Here is an 18814-nt window from a genome sequence, read left to right as displayed (position 1 = left end):
TTTGGGTACAAGGGCAAGGGAGGTAGCCTTCATGGCTTTGAGGATAATACCTCGATGGAAGAATTCTTTGAAGAAAAGTAAAAAATCAGTTCTGAAAGTATCTCAGAACTCCTTGAACGGGGCCAAGGGGATCTTGTTCGGACATGGGGCTTTATCTCTACCAAGGTACGTCAAGACTGCTAGGATTTCTAGTTCAGAAAATGGCCGTTCTAACCATTGGACTTGATCGGCAAGAAGGTAGAGGAACTGGAGGTCGGACATCTTGGGTTTGGGTCCCGAAGGGGCTGAGCACAACGTTTTGAAGGTGGAAATAATGGCTTCTTCAATCTCGGTCGGCTAATCTAGAACTCAGTTTCCCTGCTTAATGGTGGAGATGGAGTTGTCCCTCCATCGACAGTTGGTCATCCTGTGGAAGAATCTTGTATTATAGTGTCTGTAGTGGAGCCACTTGACCCTAGATCTTTGGAACCAGAAGATCTCTTCCTTCTTGTGGGTGGAAAAGTAGTCTAATTTGTGTTGGTGTCTAAGGTTCAGTTCAGAGGGTAAAAGAGTGCGGACTGAATGGCAGAGAATCGAGAGTTCTTGAGTTGGGAAAATTTTCAGTGATCGATTTGCTTCAGACCCTGAGAGAGGCTTTAAGCATCTGGAGTTTAGTTTGCAGAATATACTCTGCTTTGCTCGAGATTTTGAGGGAGAAAGATTCCCACTAAGAGGGATGAGGATAAGAGCAGATGTCTCTTCGAGCCTGGATAACTCAAAACGGAAGGGTCTGGGGCATCTTGAGGTTGTGATACTGTCCAACATAATGGGACAATGATCTGAAGTGGATTTGGGTGAGGCCAAGGCATGGGAACTTGGGAAAACCTCGTACCAGCCAGTAGAAAGAGGAATCTGTCAAGTTTTGATTGGGAAGGCTGGGAGGAGTGGTCGAACCAAGTGAATTGGTTACCTTGGAGGGGAACATGATCGAGCTCATTGCGCGTAACAGTGGGGGGTGGAGGCTTAACAGGGGTAGGCTTCAAGCCAGGCGACGACTGGGGAGCAGCCAATGGCGATTTGTTGTAGTTGATAGTAGAAAAAAGGCTCTTCAGTTTCTTGGAGCCATTGACATTGACCTTAAGCCTGCTCTTTGTGTCCGCCGGGAAGAAAAGGTGAAATGGGCCCTCTTGGCCATCATAGGGGAAGCCCATGACCCTGAGAACTTCCTTGATGTTTCCTTTGCCTCAGTCGATCCCGTCTACATACTTTAGAGGCCATCGAAACAACTGAATATGGAGAGGTTTGGGGGGTAAGGGTAACTGCTTGAAGCGCTAGCAGCATGTGAGGATGAGTCAGAGAACCTCGAGTTTGAATGCTAAGGGAGGGCAAAAGGGTTAGAGTTAGTGTCTTGGAATGATAGGGGGTAACGCAGAGATGAAGGGAGAGGCCGAGAGATAGAGGGGGTTGGTAAGGGGGAAAGAGGAGGGGGATTGAAAAAATCTGGGTTTGAGCATAGGGTAGAGGTGGTGTTAGGGTGCAGAAGGGTTTCAGGATATGGGGGATCCTGTGAGGGAGGAATCCAACTGGGTTGGAAATTGGGGGGAGGGGGGGGGGTAAAAGGATAGTAGGGGAGGGAGGAATGCTAAGGCCGCCGGAAGCAGGAGAGTTGTGAGGGGGGTAGGAGTTGGCGGAAGAGGTACAATTGCAACTTGAAACAGGGGATTGATATTGGGTGGGTAGGGGAGATGAGGGGCCACTAGAGAGGCCAAAAAGCTGGGTCAGGTGGCGTTGGGTCATTGGACTCCACCACTATGAGCCCGATGGGGAGAGTGGGCCAGTCTCTCTGCAGCGAGGGTGTTGCAAGGGTTGCACGAGGATTAAAGGGTTCCGGAGGGGGGGACGGGGTTCAGGTGGCAGAGGGACAGGGGATTGAGAGGTGGGGCATGGTGAGGTAAGAGGCGACGAAGGAAACCGGTCTCTTGAAACGAGCGACGAAGGTGGAGTATCTGTAGTGGCTGGAGGCAAGGTGGTGGGAGGAGATACTGGAGCTTCGTGAAATGGAGGTAGAGAGGGGAGAGGGGATTGGAGAAGAGAGAAGAGAGATGAAGAAGGGTTAGGGGAGAGAAGAGAAGGGGAGGTTCTCGGACGAGAGAGCGAAGAGGGAGAAAGTCATAGGAAAGGTGGCAGTCTTGGTGGGCATCTGAAGGACGGAAGGCTGATGTGGAGGCCGGGTGTCCCCTAAGGGATTGGGCGGCGAGGTGTACACTTGTGCTTCATCCCGAGGGGCAAGAGAGGGGGTGGCTATATCTGTAAGGATGAGAAAAGGAGAAGAGGGTGGCAAGGGGCAGGTAACAAGGGATGGGTTTGCTGCTCGGTCGATGTAAGATGATGGTGGGGATGAGCCGCAACTCGAGGATGAGTTGATGACAACATGAGGGGGCGACACGTGGCCCGAGGAGCCAGCAGGAGAAATAAATGAGGGCAGCTGGACATCACGGGTGGGGGACACATTGAGTAGGACCTCCTTACCTTGCCTTGAGTGAGGGTCATCAAAGGTCTGATCGTGAGGGATAGAGGGCTGCGACACCTGTCCGGGGGCCTGAGAGGACGTACGACATGGGGAAGACGACTGTAGTGAAAAATGTACGTGAGATGTATAGGGGCCGGGTGGCATGTTCACAACAGAGGTGGAACACCCTAAGGTAGGTGGTGAGCATGTAGGAGTTGAGGTGGGCAAGGGAACAAAGGAAGCAAGCCCCCCTATTGTGATGTGGCAGTGGGGGATATGGTTGAATCTGTTCGAGGTCTTCAAGACTGGCAACCATGCAGCCTCGTACAACGGCCGGCAATCAGCCCTTTCCACCTACAATATCTCGTGGCGGGAAATCGGCGCTGGCTAGGAAGTTGGTGGCGCCGCCCATTCTGATGGCCCTTCCTCTAGCAAGGTTTCCAGTCTGATGGGTGAGGATCAAGGGTCAGGGTGAATCCTGAAAGAGGATGGAAACTTGGGGAAGAGGGAGAGGGCAAAGACCACGCGATGGAAAAGTTGAAGAATGACCCTCCAATTCTAGCCATAGCGAAGGGGGAATGAGACTGGGGTCGAGGAACTCTAGGAGCAGCCAGATGGATCATAGAGGGAGAAATTCTAAGGATTTCGAATGAATCTGGACTAGGGAGCCGAATGCCTCGGCTACCCTACTGAAGATGAGGGGGGACCAAGCATGGAGAGGGAGATGAGACACCGTGAGCTAGAGGCATTATTTTATGAAGGAACCAACTTCCTTAGACCCTTTGCAGAGTGAGGGAGAAGCCCCCTAGAAGACCAGGGAAGGGGCAGACTGGAGGGCCCGCAAGGCACTCTCCTCTGATGGAAAACTAAACAGTATAAAGCCATTGGATAAGGGCCGGCAGCCAAGCTGCCCCTCCATCCAGACTTGCTGTCCCCATTTCTCAATGGACCGAAAGTTGTTCCTCCTTGGAAGAAAGGTGCTCACCAAAGAAGAACGGAGCTGAGCACAATTGTTGGAAGAGATCTCTGAGGGGGTAGAAATAATGAGGGGGAGGTGAGGGGAGCGAGGTCAAGGTGGAGGTGGGTTGCTCCAAGGGAGTAGTAGGAGCTGAGTTGGGTTGGAAGGGGGGGGGCGCGGAGGTGACCTGAGCGAAGGAAGTGGGGGGTGGAGGCCTCAGGGGGAAGTAGGGTTCCTCGAAGGGAGCAAGAGGAACCGAGAGAGGTGGTGGGGCTGGCGCACCTGAGCGGAGGAAGCATGGAGAGAAGCAGAAGGAAGGGTTGGCTTGCTATACTGGATGTAGATGGAGCTCCAGTAGGAATGGGAAAATCACTGCTTTTGTTTATTTATTATTAGGGTCAATATGTTAGGAATCTTAATGTGCAGTTAATCTTCAACACTTGGTTTATTTTTTATTTAATTTCTTTTTTTACTATCCGTAGGTTACTATTCATGGGTACTGTTCATGGATATAATTCACGGGTTTTGTTTACATAGGTATTTCTGAAATTTTTAGTATTGTTTTGGGTGTTTAGATTATTAAATCATTCACTTGGTTCTCAAGTTAATTTCCTTTATCTTATAAATGGTGGTACATCACATTATGGGATCTTTATATTATTGAAATAAATTTTATTGTATGAAAGAAGGAAATTCGTCTACTCTTGACTTGATGTGCAGCCATGCTTGTTCTTTATTATCAGTGATTGTTACTTGGTTGATGTTCGAGAAAAAGGTGGATTTAATTTCCTACGTTTCCTTCCTGGATCACTTAAGCCAAACTATGGATCTATCCGTTAGTTGTCCAAGGTTTGAAGTTTCGAAACCCTAAACAAGCAGGGGTAGTAAGTTGAGCAAAATGATTATACTTTTCCATCTTGTTCAATGTTACAAACCTGGAACAAATGATTTTAATAAAAACCATGTTCGTGGTTTGGAACCACAAACAAGGGAAGTAATTTAGCTTGGGCTACTTAAGTTGGACCTCACAACTAAACATAAACAAGTGGAAGATGGCTCATTTGGTTTAGGCCACTCATGTCAAGCTAGATGACAAAGTCACAAAGTTTCTGCTGCTTATTCATGTTTACAAACTCGAGACACGAGATTTTAGTGAAAAACATTTTCTAGGATTGGAACTTTGAACAAGTGAGTTGTAGTTTCTTCATTTGACAACTTAAGTTGGGCTAAATTACTAAAATTCGCTTGCTTGCCCAGGTTTGAAACCCAGGACAGAGCTTCTCAAAATAGTTGCAAAGGTATCTAAGTTAAAGGCTTTTTACAAAGTAACCACTTTATAGGTAAATTGTTTGATTTAACCATATTGATTATTTTTTGAGGTAGTTCGACCATATTATTTGTATTTTTCCTTAAGAAAATATTTCGAGGTTTATTTTTAGGACAATTTTATATTATTCTTTCAGAACCTAAATTACTGTTTACCATGGCCATGAATGTTTTTCTCCATATTTGCATACTATCATATAAGAGCAACACTTTTAAAGAATGTCACCACTGTCACCACCCTATGGAAATGAATTCAGTCTATAAGTACACTAAAGCCGATCACATATTGAGTAGAACTTAGAAGACCCAAAAGAGGTAAAAAAAGTCCCATATGCCTCTAGCAACATGTGTGGAGGTGCTCCAACATTTCTGGCCTTAACCAGCACATCAGATAACTCTTTTTATTATGTATCATATAGACGTTTGCACCTTTTAAGTTAACATAAAAGTGTGGCCCTTCTTTCTGAGATTGTCGATGCTTGTGTTCATAGATCATTTAGTTATGTTCATAGATCATTTATTTATGGGGTGGCATATAGACTAAGGTTTTAAGGTAACTTTTGTAGTACACCTTCCTCATAACACCTTCACATCTTGGAGTGCCTCTTTCTCAACATTATTTGTCACCCTGCTTTCTTCTGCCATTGGGATCCTTTCCACTGTTTACCTTATAAGTTATTTTTGAGATAGGAAGGAATCTATTTGCTCCGTTGTTGGAAGAAACTCATTTTTAACTATTAAAAAGAGAACCTTGCTTCGGTAGTATTCAATGCTCCAAAACAAATTTTCCATTGGTGAGCCTAAATGATTCTTAGTAGAAAATCATTGCTCCACATCCCACAAACTTTCACTCAGCCAGTGACTAAAACTCGCTTCGTATTTCAAATAGTTTCAGATTAACTTCTCTCTAGCTTGATATTCATCAAATCAGATAGTTATAACTGGAAACTTTCCCCTATTATATAGTCATTTTCTTTAATGTAGTAGTTGTTTATGGTACCTAAAAGCCTATTTCTGATTGTGTCTCCTGTTTACACTCTATTCACATTGTAATTTAACTTGCCTCATGTTTTCTGAGTCTCCTTTTAGGGAAAGTAGTGTGTATTTTTCTGACATGTTTCTGGATAGACCTAGAATGACCCTGATTATTCTTTCATCCTTCTGCCATTGGGATCCTTTCCACTGTTTACCTTTTAAGTTATTTTTGAGAATGGAAGGAATCTATTTGCTCCTTTGTTGGAAGAAACTCATTTTTAACTATTAAAAAGAGAACCTCATACTTCGGTAATATTCACTTCTCCAAAACAAATTCTCCATTGGTGAGCCTAAATGATTCTTAGTAGAAAATCATTGCTCTGAAACCCACAAACATTCATTCAGCTAGTAACTAAACTAGCTTTGTATTTACACCTAGTTTCAGATGAACTCCTTTCTAGCTTGATATTCATAGAATCAGATATTTCTAACTGAAAACTTTCCACTATTATATAGTCATTTCGTTAATGTAGTAGTTGTTTATGGTACCTAGAAGCCTATTTCTGATTGTTTCTGCTGTTTACACTCTATTCACATTGTAATTTAACTTGCCTCATGTTTTCCCTGTCTCCTTTTTAGGGAAAGTAGTGTGCATGTTTCTGACATGTTTCTGGATAGACCTAGAATGACCCTGATTACCCTTAAATCGTTCCAGCTATTTCAGCTTTTGCAAAAAGATTGAAATGGTATAGTATAGATTGAAATGGTATAGTATTTGTAGAAATCATATAACAGAATGGTAGTTATCATACATGGAAGAAGTTCCTTCCCTATTCCTCCTAGTCATGACTTTGTCAACATATTAACTACAGAAAAGAAAAAAGAAAAAGAAAAAAAAGACTTTGTTGAGATACTTTTAATGTTCTTCTCATATCCACTTAATGCACATGAATTTCGCTAGCTATTATGAATTTGGGTAATATGTAATAAAGAACTCAGTTTTTTCTATGTCAAAGACTCACCACAATATTCCTCTAATCATTCCTTGGGCTCTTATATACTTCATTTAATGGTGTGAATGCTGAGTTTCATTGGTGAAGGACAGGAAATACAAAACAAAAGGGAGGCAACTCTTATACAAATCTTGAAAGATCGCCTTCAGCCTTATGTTGATGGTCGGAAGAATGAGTTTGTGAAATTGGCAAACTCAGAAGCTCGTCGTCTTTCACAAGCTTGTGAGCTTACTATTGTTTATATTATTTCCACTTTTATTGAAACATATATTCTTTGTTATTTTATTAAACCAAATAAAAAATTATTTTGCATTGCGATCATTATTGTTTCTTTAGTTATCCTTCATTAAAAGCTAGGATGTATTGTATCATCATACTTGGGTTAATTCAGTATGGAATCCATGCTTAATCTTATATTGTATTGTAAGTCGTGGTGAATATGTTTTCATGGGACAGAGCACTTTAAATGTTGACACATGGGCAGAGAAAATTTGAAATTGTAAGAGAAGGGGTGGAGTGAGTAGATTTTGAGATGATTTTGTGTGGTGAAATTTTATAATTTATATAAAATTGAGAGGACTTCAAAAAATATTTCTTTTCCTACCTACCTCCAAGATCCATTTAATCCTCACTTCTCTTTCTTGCCTAGGTTTCCATATTCATTGGCTCTCTAGATGTTTTCGTCTCTCTCTCTCTATGGTATATATAGAAAAGAGCCACAACTATCTATTTTAACTACACAGCTTCACTCTAAATAAAAGGGAATGGTTGCCTAACATGAATCTCTCTCTCTCTCTCTCTCTTCCCGCTCTCACTCTTTTCTTAATGTTTCTTTAAAAGAAAAGAGGCACCCAACATGATGCATATTCATATACATAAAGTGTCTGCATACAACTTCCGTGGCAGGTGTGAATGTTCGCTTTTAGAACTTTGGAGATGGAACCCTTGTGGAGTTAAATATTAATAGCATAACTAATTTCAAGTTTTAAAGTCACGATTAAGTATTTACTAGCTTTTTCATAGTTACCTAGGTACCATTTATTTGAAAAAAGTACTGAAATAAATTACACACTTTACTCATCTATTGTTTGTAATACAAACAACTTAGAACACCATAGCAGTTATTCATTTTGTTACCGTTCCCCTCTCACAAAATTGGAATTTATATTCATCATTCCAAAACGTCTTCAAGCATCTCTCGCTCAGTTCCTTTTATGAAGAAGTTACTTGGAAGATTGGACCGATGATGTTTCCATCTTCTACTTTCTCTACATGGTAACAATGGGCTTTCAATGTGCTGGTCTTCCATGAAAATTTACCTTTCCAGTGTTATGAATGGTAACACTTCTTAAGTGGTTATGTTTTACAAATTCAGTGGTACATGTGACTGGGTTGCATCTAGTAGACATGCAAACTCATGTAGTTAGTCCTTTATTAAGGTACATTCCACATGATCCTGATCTAAAGAAGTGTTGGCTTGAAATGAGAAAAAACGTTGTTGCAAGAACCCTTTCTATTGGATTTATAGTTTGTAAAAAGAGGAAGCAATGCCAAACACTTGGGCCTAGGCAAAAAAGAATAGCTTTCTTTAGATCAAGTGTCACCCCACCAGATTCTTGGATACAATTAGGCTTCCAACAACTTTTCATCATATAACAAGCCTGAACAACCCCTTACTGATTTGCACATTCACAGATGCTTACATATTAAAAATTCCTTTCAAATATGCTTACTCAGAAAACTCAAATATTAGAATTTGACGAACTTTATAAGGCTATTATAAAGTAAAAAACTCTCAAAATTTGCAGAGAGGTAAATGTTAGGATATGGAATAATTATGTGAAATTGGGTGCAATCAGATCTATACATAGAAAGTTTCAGCTTTTTGAAATGTGGAAAATGTCTTGACTTTTGGCAATAGTTATGTTTTAATAGAATTTGACGAACTTTATAAGGCTATTATAAAGTAAAAAACTCTCAAAATTTGCAGAGAGGTAAATGTTAGGACATGGAATAATTGTGTGAAATTGGGTGCAATCAGATCTATACTTTGAAAGTTTTAGCTTTTTGAAATATGAAAAATGTCTTGACTTTTGGCAATAGTTATGTTTTAATAGAAGGCTCGTGCCATGTAGGAAGGGTTGCTATGGGAGTTGTGCCTTGGTGATCTTATCCATGGAAGGAGTGCAAGGGGAGGTTCTTTTTGGGCATAGACCATGTTATTCACCTTGAAAAGATCAGGGATGAGATTATCTCATGGGCCTTGACATTGATTGGCTTTTATGGTGTACAAGTAGAGGATTGTATCAATGATTGGACGGCGATCATCTTCAGGGCGGTACCTTAGAATAAACCACAAGAAAGGTGGTTTCCTTTCCCAAGTGGGTCCAGCAAACTTTATCTTGATGGAAGCTCTCATGGTAATTCAGGTCCTACATGGGTGGGAGGGGTTGAGAGATTGCACAAGGCGCACCATAAAGTCTTTCTCAAGTCCTATTGTGATTAATTCATCATTTGTCCTCAAGGCCATACCAGGATTCCTTCTCCATATCATTTATGGTTGATGTGGTTCTTTTAGTGTTATTTGTTCGGCAACTGTGGAATCTATTTTCCCTTGGCGGATTGCAGGCATAATGGAGGAGGTCCTTGTATTGGGCGAATCCATTGTTTGCATCTCTAATCGCAATATATCTAGAGAAGTCAATGTGGCAGAGTAGAGGATAGCTAAGGAGAGAGTGGTCTCAGTTCTACCAGTTTAGGATCATTAGTACCCCAGTGATATTCCGCCTCTCCCTTACACCTCTCATGTTCTTTAATCTCTTATGCCATTCCTACACCTTTCTCATGTTCTCTCTTTGGTTGTAGATGTCTCTATATGTATGCTCTTAGGAGTGTGACTAAATGTATACCTTCTGATCCCAGTAAAACATTCATCTATTTCAAGTATATAGAATTTCCTTGTCTTTTTTTCTTTGTCTTTTTTTCTTTTCTTTTTTCATAATCCACCTACACGGACCTCTAATATAATCCAATGCTAAACCACCACTTTTTGCGGCCAACAACTGCCTGAATTCACTTCCACTTTGGATTACACATGCTTTTCATAACTCGCTCCAATGAGCCTCTAATCTATTCCGACACTACAACCAGCATTTCTTGGGGCTAAACAACTACCTGAATTTACTTCATTTTGGATTAGCACGCTTACCAATTCCAGACACACATGAACATGCACAACAGACAATGTTCTATGTGTTTTTAGAGGCCATAGTTCTCTACATTTGAGATAATACCATTTTCTCTTGTGTGTCTATATGCATTGTCCAAAAAAACGGCCTGCCTGGTGGTGCCTAGGAGGCTGCCCTGCCCTGCCTATGCCTAGGTGGACATCCGTGGATGGCACCCAGGCAGCCCAAGCAGTGCCCCTTTGTCCTAGGGTGGAAATTACCCTAGGGAAACGGGGTATCCTATCTTTTTCCTTCCTTCTTGAGTGGGAGAAAAAGAGTTTCGTTTGTTTTTTGGGTGGGAGGTGGCCTGGGGAAGTTGGGGGGAATGGGTTATGAAACCAAAATCAAGATCAAAATCCTCAGATTTCTCAAAAAAATTTGAGATAAAAAACAATTAAGTAGTTTGAGAAATCATCCCAAACTTAACATTTTTTGTAGCAAATTGGATTCATTTTGAACTATCACTGAGGAACAGAGCACAGGTTTTCAATCTCTCTTTTCATTTTCAGCTGTAAGAACATCAAACTATTGTGCTCTGTGATGTTTACTTATTTCTAATCTATAATTTCAGCTTTTGGAGAGGCTATGCTTCACACAGTTGGCTATATTTATACTAGACAAGCTGCAAAACAGATCGGGAAGAATATCCTGTTTATGGGGGTGCCCTTTATAGCAGAGTGGGTGCGGGACAAAGGTCATCACATAAAATCACAAGTGACTGCAGCTTCAGGTGATTGACTATTTTTTATTTTCTCCATTTAGTAGCTTATTATCTTTTTCAGTGAGGAATAGCTGATGGCTTTTTAAGTACTCTCATTTTGGTCAATTATTTTTCACCCAGCACCTACTTGGTAGGTAAAGAAAAAAAATCCATTCTACTGTTTTTTTCTAAATTACTTTGATTACTGTAGCGCTATATTCTTCCTTGGGATCCTCCAAAGTGAAAATAACCTGCACATTCTTCTGAAAATTCAGGTGCCGTGGCCTTAATTCAAATACAGGAAGGACTTAAGAAATTGGAGCAAGGTGAAAATAATCAGGAGAACTTGTTAAAGCACATTGAAGAGAAGAAAGATGCAATGGTGAACTCCCTTTGGAAAATCAATGTGGTAGACATTGAGTCTACTCTCTCACATGTATGCCAGGCGGTGAGTGATTAGGAGTGATAAGGAGTTGCTTGTTCGCTTCTGACTATGACAGGTCTTTTTTCTTTTCCTCTTCCTATAGCACACTGAAATCCAGTTCTCATCTTTTAGAAGGAAAAAAAGTGTTGCTTTCTCTTGGAATTCCTTTTGTAGTTTTTTAGATTCATTATAGACTTTTGGAAGGTCAGTCGTCAAATAAGAGTGCAATAAGTGAGTCTCTAAACCAGTGTTTTAAAATGCGGCCGCATCATGCGGGATACACTCGCATCCGCATCCCGTTCAGGCGCATATGCGCTTTTGACAGATGCGGTCGCATATGCGTCGCATCAGGACGCATCAGACCGCATCTGTTTCCACTAAATTTCTTTTCAATTTTGCCCCTCGGGGGGGGCAAAATGGTATTTTTTTTGTTCCAATGTTTAGGGAAACTGTTTGGGGGGTTACTGGACCCTCTAATCGAAGATTTCCAGTTACTTTTGTGGCTTTTTTTGCATCAAATCGAAGGAAAAAAAAATTTGGCGAAAATTTGTTTTTCATCCAAATCTTTGATTTGACGGTTGTTTAATATTTGGATGTTCGTTTGATGGCTTTTATTGTTGATTTGGGGATGTTAAGGTGTATTTGTGATAAGAAATTGGGGATTTCAGAGGCCGTGAAGAAATCGAGCACGACTTCGCAAAGTCGGTAACTTTTTATTCCTTCTTGTACGGTAATACTGTTATACTTATTTTTGGAGCAATGTCTTCTTCCCAATATTCTAGTATCAAGGATCCGGCTTGGAAATATGCTAAACTAAAAAATTCGAAAGATAGAAATTGTGTGATATGCTTGCTCTATGGAAATACTTATATGAGTGGTATTTTTCGACAAAAAGAGCATTTAGCCGGAATTTCTGGGAATGTAAGAGCATGCCCACAAGCTACAGATGATATAAAAAAGGAGATTAGAGAATATTTGGATAGATTGAAAAAAGATAAAGAGAAAAAAGAAAAGAAAAGAAAGGAATTACTTGATGATATGCAATTATTTGATGATGTTGATGATGATGATGATGATGATGATGATGATATGTCTGAAGTTGCTATGAGGCAAAGGGGTACTCATACTCTAACCTCAAGAGAGAGGGTTATAAATATTGGTGGTAGTGCTGAGAGAAGAACACCTCTCTCTAAAGGGCCAATGGATTCTTTTTTCGCCCCTAGTCTCGAAATTGTGGTTCAGGAGAGAAAGAAAAAAACAAACAAACCACAATTGACAATAAATATAAGAAAGAACAAAAGAAGTCGGCATGTAAGTCGGTTGCAAAGTGGATTTACATGGCCGACATTCTTTTTAATACTATAACTCTGAATAGTTTTGCATGTATGGTCCAGGCAATTGGGCAATATGGCTCAGGACTAATTCCACCTTCACTACATGAGGTTAGGGCACCCTTGTTGAAGGATGCTGTATTTGATGTGAATAAAATTTTGATTTCTCAGAGAGTAGGGTGGGATGGGGCCATTATTATGTGTGATGGTTGGTCCGATGGGAAATCAAGGGCATTCATTAATTTTTTGGTTAGCTGCCCAACAGGTACTTTTTTTGTTAAGTCTATTGATGCTTCTGACAAGTTACATGATGGTATATACTTATCTGGCTTAATGGATGAGATTGTCGATTTTGTTGGGGAGCAAAATGTGGTGCAAATTATCACTGACAATGGTGCCAACTATGCTGCAGCTGGGCATTTCTTGACTTTGAAAAGGAAGCATATGTTTTGGACACCTTGTGCAGCTCACTGTTTTAATCTTATGCTTAAGGAAATGGGTACAACATCTTTCTTTAGTGGGGTGATTTCAAGAGCTATGTTTGTTGTTGGATTTATTTACAATTACACCATAGTCCTAAGCATGATGACGTCTTTTACAAAGAAGAGAGAATTAGTGAGACCGGGTATCACTAGATTTGCCACGTCATTTCTCACTCTTCGAAGCCTGGCCAAGCAAAAAAGTGCCTTAAGGACCATATTTGCTTCAGAGCTATGGAGTCAAAGCAAATGGTCAATGCATAAGGATGGGAGAAAGGCCGAAAAAATTATTTTGAATACATCTTTTTGGAGTCAAATAATTATTGCATTGGAGTTAGCTCGCCCTTTAGTGAGGGTGCTTCGATTGGTTGATGGTGATGCGAAGCCTGTCATGGGCTACATACATGAGGCAATGACTAGGGCAAGAACTGAAATAAAAGATGTTTTAAAGGATGATGAAAGTATGCGTAAGGCTATGCTTGAAATTATTGATAGGAGATGGGATACCCAGCTTCACAAGCACCTCCATTCAGCTGGTTATTTTCTAAACTCATCTCTTCACTACAAGCACCCATCCATTGAGTCAGATCGTGTTCTTAGACGTGGGTTGTTAGATGTTCTAGAGAGGTTGGTACCAGACAAAGATATCCAGGATGAGATCCAGAGCCATGAATTGATTAAGTTCAAGTTAGCTTTGGGAAACTTTGAGAGAGATATTGCCACTCGAAATAGGGACACTACAGATTCAGGTAAAGGCCAAAAGCCCAACAATAATCTTACTTGTCTCTTACTTTATGTATAGTTCCATGGTTTATTTTATACCCTTAATTTTTAACTATATTCTAAATTATAAAATATTATACAGCTACATGGTGAGCATTATATGGAAGCAAGACACCAAATCTACAACGTCTCGCTATTCGAGTGTTGAATCTCACATGTAGCTCATTTGGTTGTGAGAGCAATTGGAGTGCATTTGAGCATGTAAGTCCTTTACTCCTTATTCCTTAATCCTTATTTCTTGAATTTCAATTTTCTAATCTAAAATCTAATTTATTTGATTTCAAATTTCTACCACAGTTCCATACAAAAAAAAGAAATAGGTTGGAGCCGAAAAAGTGGAATAATTTGGTTTATGTGCGGTATAACGAGCAGCTTTGGGAGAGGTATGAAAATCGCACGAAGCTCAACCCTATTCATTTATATGAAGCTGATGGTGATTCCATAAGTGAGTGGACCGTGGATCCAAGACAAGACTGTGTGTTTGAGGGTGAGGAACTTACATGGTTTGATGTCGAGCTAGCAATAGGGGTTAATGAAGAAGATCGACCTAACACTAGAGCACAAAAGAGTAGAGGAGCTGCTGGGTCTAGTCGCACTCGCATATTAGCTTCAGAGGTTGAGGAGGAAGCTGACTCAGAGGAGACCGATGAAGAAGAATACATGGAGGCCGTCGAGGATGATATTGATAATGGGCATGACGACTCTCAAGATGACTTGTCTGATTGATATTTGAAAAAATGAAGTTCAAATTTCAAAATTGACTATCAAAATGGATGATTGTATTAAGTTATTAACTATTAACTCTACTTGAGCTTGACTTTTGGTTTGTATTTTGTAATATCACTATTTTGAGGTTATGGTTGTAGTTATGATTGTTGATGGTTGTGCTTGTGGTTGTGCTTATGGTGCAAATTTGTGCTTATGGTTGTTGATTGTTGAATGCTTTATGAAGTTGGTTTCAAGTTTCTAGTTTCTATCAGGGGATAGTGGATAACTGGATACAGAATCTCCGATAGTTAATAGTTTTGAAGTTAATCATTAAACTAAAATACCTACTATCACATATATCACCTTCATATTTTTTTTTATGCATTAACTTATTTTTTTAGATTTTTTAGAATTTTTTTACATTTATTGACCGCATCATCGCGATGCACTCGCATTCGGGCCGCATCGCCGCATCGGCCCCCCACCACATCAGGGCCGCATCCCGCTATTTAAAACACTGCTCTAAATTGCTATAGTTATTCTTTTGGAGTATTTCATTTGATACTTCTCTGATAGATGTTGAAGAGGAAAAATACTCTTTTCATGAATTCTGAACCTATGATGATGAATTTTGAACCTATGATGATGACTCTAGTTCTCTTGATCATTAAATTTTCACGTTCTCTAACGGCTATATATATGTGATAATGACGGTGGTCTGATTTAAGTATCTGCTGACTCCTGCCTTTGTTCTTTATGCATCTTTATGCTGTAGACTGTTGATACTATTTTTAAGCTATAGAAACCACCAATTTGCAGATTGGCTGTCCACAAGGGACCGGAATAACACTTGAACAAATATTATGACATAGAGGAGTAACACACTGAGATCTGAAGAACGCTTCGGAGTGGTAGTTGCCATACAGTTTACAGCACATGTGGCTGTTACTGCTGCCAGCCTTCTTATTCTTATGCTTTCTCGAGATTTTAGTATGATTACAAAGTGGATAAGATTGCAACTTGAAAACCCAACTCTTGTAATCGTAAAAAAGTCCAGTCATTTGTGCACTAAAAGTAGATCTGCAACATATGCATGATATAATTCCTCTGTGCATGTTGTTCTCAAGATGTCCCCTTTTCATCTTGCTGACTGACCTTTCCTGTACGTTACCTTTTTGTATAATGGATAAAACAACCTTTCTAGATGTTTTCGAAACACGCTTGCTTCCTTTCAGGTACTCCAAGATAACACAGCCCCAAAGGACATTCTGAAGCTACGGGCCAAAGCACTGAAAAAGCTTGGAACCATTTTTCAGGTGTGTAACTTTTCATACCCATTGTAAAATCCCCTTTGCATTTCCGGTTACAATTTAATAGGTTGATTAAATCATTTCTCTTAAAACACGGAAATGGATGAACCTTAGTTTTACGGAAGGTATGAACCAATAGTAAGAAAAAGTTACATGGAAGCAAAGAATCTCAAGGCTTGTAATTAGACATAAGTACTTGTTGGGCTTCTTTTTTCATGAAATCATTGATTACCTTATGTGTATATTGCACCATTTGAAAGGGTATCTAGAGTCTCTCTATATAAATTATAAAAGGAATCATTTCCTCAGTGATGGCTTTGAGTGCATGGTGAGATGATGTCGTATTGCTTGGTTAATCCCATTGATCCTATCCATTATATTCAGCAACTTAGCTTGGATATGTTTGTGGCCTTAAATTTTGTACATCTTTGATTTCAAAAATAAAAAATTTCGAGCAAAAACTAAGTTCTTGAAAGCCTAGACAAACTGCCCATCAAATGAATTGTTTGCGTTCATTAAAAATGACAGGCCCATTTTCTCTCAATTTAAAAATGAATTTTGAAGAAGATTGCACTCATAGAAATAGAGCTGAGTGGGCGAAAGGAAGATGTGCATCCAGAGTTTTATGTGATCACTTAATACCAATGAAAATAACGGGGAAGTTTATAGGATGGCTGTAGGACCAACTATGCTTTATGAGATGGAATGTTAGGTTGTCAAGAAATAACATATTTATAAGATGAATGTAGCTGATGAGGATGCTGAAATGGATAAGTGGCAAGACAAGAAAGGATATAATTCATAATAAATATATACAAGGGAACTTAGGAGTGGTTCTAATAGGCGATAAGATAAGGGAAAATAGACTTAGGTGGGCTGACCATGTGCAACATAGACAATACGTCACTGTTTAGGAAGGGCGATTTGGTGCAAGTGGAAGGCTCTAAAAGGGTAAGGGGAATACCCAAAAGGATATGGATGGAAGAAGTGAGAAGAGATGTAGTGATTTATAGTTTGATTCAGGGTTACAGGGAAGGGATTTGGGCTTCAATCCTGCTGTTTAGGTCTGGGTTACGGGGAAGGGATTTGAGTTTCAATCTTGCAGGTCTTTGTATGTCCATAGTGTTGGACTTATGGCCTTTCAAGGCCTTGACTCCAGTATTCTCTAGCTCGCTATAGCGGGAGTGAGCGAGAGAGATGACTTTGGGATCTTTGCGACCTTGGACCAAATCACAAACCTTGTGTCATGAGGATTGAGTGTGAAAGACACCTTATCGAGAGGGTTGAGGGTTACCTCTATTCAGGGTCGGCTTGTTTTATACCTCATGTCAGTTTAAATGGATCCTTGCTATTCGATCTCTAAAGTTCACATGAGTACAAATAATTATGGCTGCAATCGTTTCCCTTATGAAATGACAATATACCTTAATTTACTTCGTTCTCTCATGAAATATGGGATTCTTAGCAATGTGAATGGTTGTTTCATTATTGCAATAAAGGGTCATAGGTAATTGAACTTCAACTCTTAGATCAGCTAATATAGTTTTCGCCCATATAACTTCACATGCCCTATTTTCCATGGCCCTGTATTTTGCTTCAGCTAGGGGTGGCAATTGGTCGGATCGGGTTCCGGTTGACCAGGACCTAGACCCGGACCCGGTCAGGTCCAAGTCATTTGGACCCTGTCTAGATATTAAAAAAATAATAAAAATTATAATTATATGTATAATACAAACATTTTATATACTTTATACTAGGTTGGGTTCGGTCTGGTTGACCCCAACCTGGACCCGACCTAGGTTGGGTCCAAGTTATTTGGATCTGGATCCAGACCTAGTTCGGGTTGACCTGCTGGGTCTGCGCGTCGACCCCACCTGATTGCCACCCTTTGGCACTTGATCTATTTACTTCATTTTGTTTTTGTCTCTTCCATGAAACCAAATTCCCACCAACAAAGTTACAATAACCTATAGTTGACCTTCTATTGGTTTGTGAACTAGCCTAATCTGCATTAGTGTGAATTGCAACACCCACGGGACCATGATTAGTCAACAACAATCCTCTATCAGGAAATGACTTGAGATAGGATATACTAGACATCTAAATGAGGTTTCCGAGGGCATGCATGAACTGACTGATTACACTTGTAGCATAAGAAATATCTTGTCGTGCAATTGTGAGACATATAAGCTTGCCCATAAGCCTATGATATTGATTAGAATTCTTAAGTAAATTGTCCATCTATTCAAGAAGTCTATGATTGGTTTCCATAGGTGTATCCATTAGTTTGGCCCTCAACAGTCCAGTTTGTTTTTTTAACAAATCCAGCACATGCTTCCTTTGAGAGAGACCAATTCCCTCCTTTGATCTTTCCACTTCAATACCCAGAAAATATTTTAATGGACTTAAATCTTTTCTGTCAAACACTTTTCTGAGATTAACATTTAAGATTTTCAGTATTTGCTACGCGATCCCTTTGATACTACAATATTATGAGCATACACTATGAGCGTTGTAATCCCAACACCATTTTTCCTCAGAATTAGCGTATGATCAGCTTGACTCCCTTTAGACCGAATTCTTTTTTCTAGGAAGGCTACATTGAATTTCTCAAACTAGGCTCTTGGCAGTTTAAGTCCAGATATTGCCTTTTTCAATTGACACACCGTTCGTGTCTCCCCTTGAAGGTAAAAGCCCGGGGGCATAGCCATATACACTTCCTCATGGAAATCTCCATGCGAAAATGTATTTTCACATCCACTTGATGCAAGAACCAAGATTTATTTGCAACCAAAGGGAATGATTTTAACAGTACTCAAATTCGTTATGAGGGTAGAAGTCTCTTTGTAATCTATACCCTGAGTTTGAACAAAACCTTTTGCAACCAACCTCGCCTTGTATCTTTCAATTGTGCCATTTGTCTTGTGTTTCACTGTAAATGGCCATTTACATCCTACCGCTTTCTTTACTTTAGGAAGTTCAGTGCGTTCCCAAGTGTTATTCCTTTTGAGAGCTTGCATTGCCTCCCACATCTCAAGCTTCCACTGAGGTTGTAGTTAGAGCCTCTATTACGCTGGATGCAATGCTAACAG

General features: G+C 40.1%; 2 protein-coding genes across 30 annotated transcripts in view; both read left to right on the top strand.

The window, feature by feature from the left end:
- Nucleotides 1-18814, top strand: part of LOC18437366 (chaperone protein dnaJ 10) — a 42801-nt gene that overhangs the window by 22562 nt on the left and 1425 nt on the right. For 11 of the 29 annotated variants that reach the window (XR_016052325.1, XM_011626227.3, XM_088862323.1 and 8 more), the window contains 4 exons: nucleotides 6853-6982; nucleotides 10559-10717; nucleotides 10963-11135; nucleotides 15648-15728. Coding sequence is in view for 16 of the 29 variants with exons in the window: in XM_011626227.3 (XP_011624529.1) it covers nucleotides 6853-6982; nucleotides 10559-10717; nucleotides 10963-11135; nucleotides 15648-15728 (543 nt within the window). In the remaining 13 variants the exon portion in view is untranslated. Of the gene's footprint in view, nucleotides 1-6852; nucleotides 6983-8895; nucleotides 10718-10962; nucleotides 11188-11747; nucleotides 12134-15231; nucleotides 15729-18814 lie in introns of those variants that run through there. The other 18 variants (XR_016052334.1, XR_016052335.1, XR_016052338.1 and 15 more) reach the window with 11 other exon arrangements.
- LOC148782828 (uncharacterized) lies at nucleotides 12347-14637 on the top strand. Its single transcript, XM_088862322.1, has 3 exons — nucleotides 12347-13670; nucleotides 13787-13905; nucleotides 14002-14637. Exons 1-2 carry the CDS (start codon nucleotides 12449-12451, stop codon nucleotides 13795-13797), a joined length of 1233 nt encoding a protein of 410 aa, XP_088718448.1. The 5' UTR covers nucleotides 12347-12448; the 3' UTR covers nucleotides 13798-13905; nucleotides 14002-14637.

This window comes from Amborella trichopoda, chromosome 3 (assembly GCF_054954075.1).
Source record: "Amborella trichopoda isolate Santa Cruz 75 chromosome 3, AtrichopodaSantaCruz75HAP2 v2.0, whole genome shotgun sequence".
NCBI lineage: Eukaryota > Viridiplantae > Streptophyta > Magnoliopsida > Amborellales > Amborellaceae > Amborella > Amborella trichopoda.
This window is presented reverse-complemented; position numbering and strand designations above follow the sequence as displayed.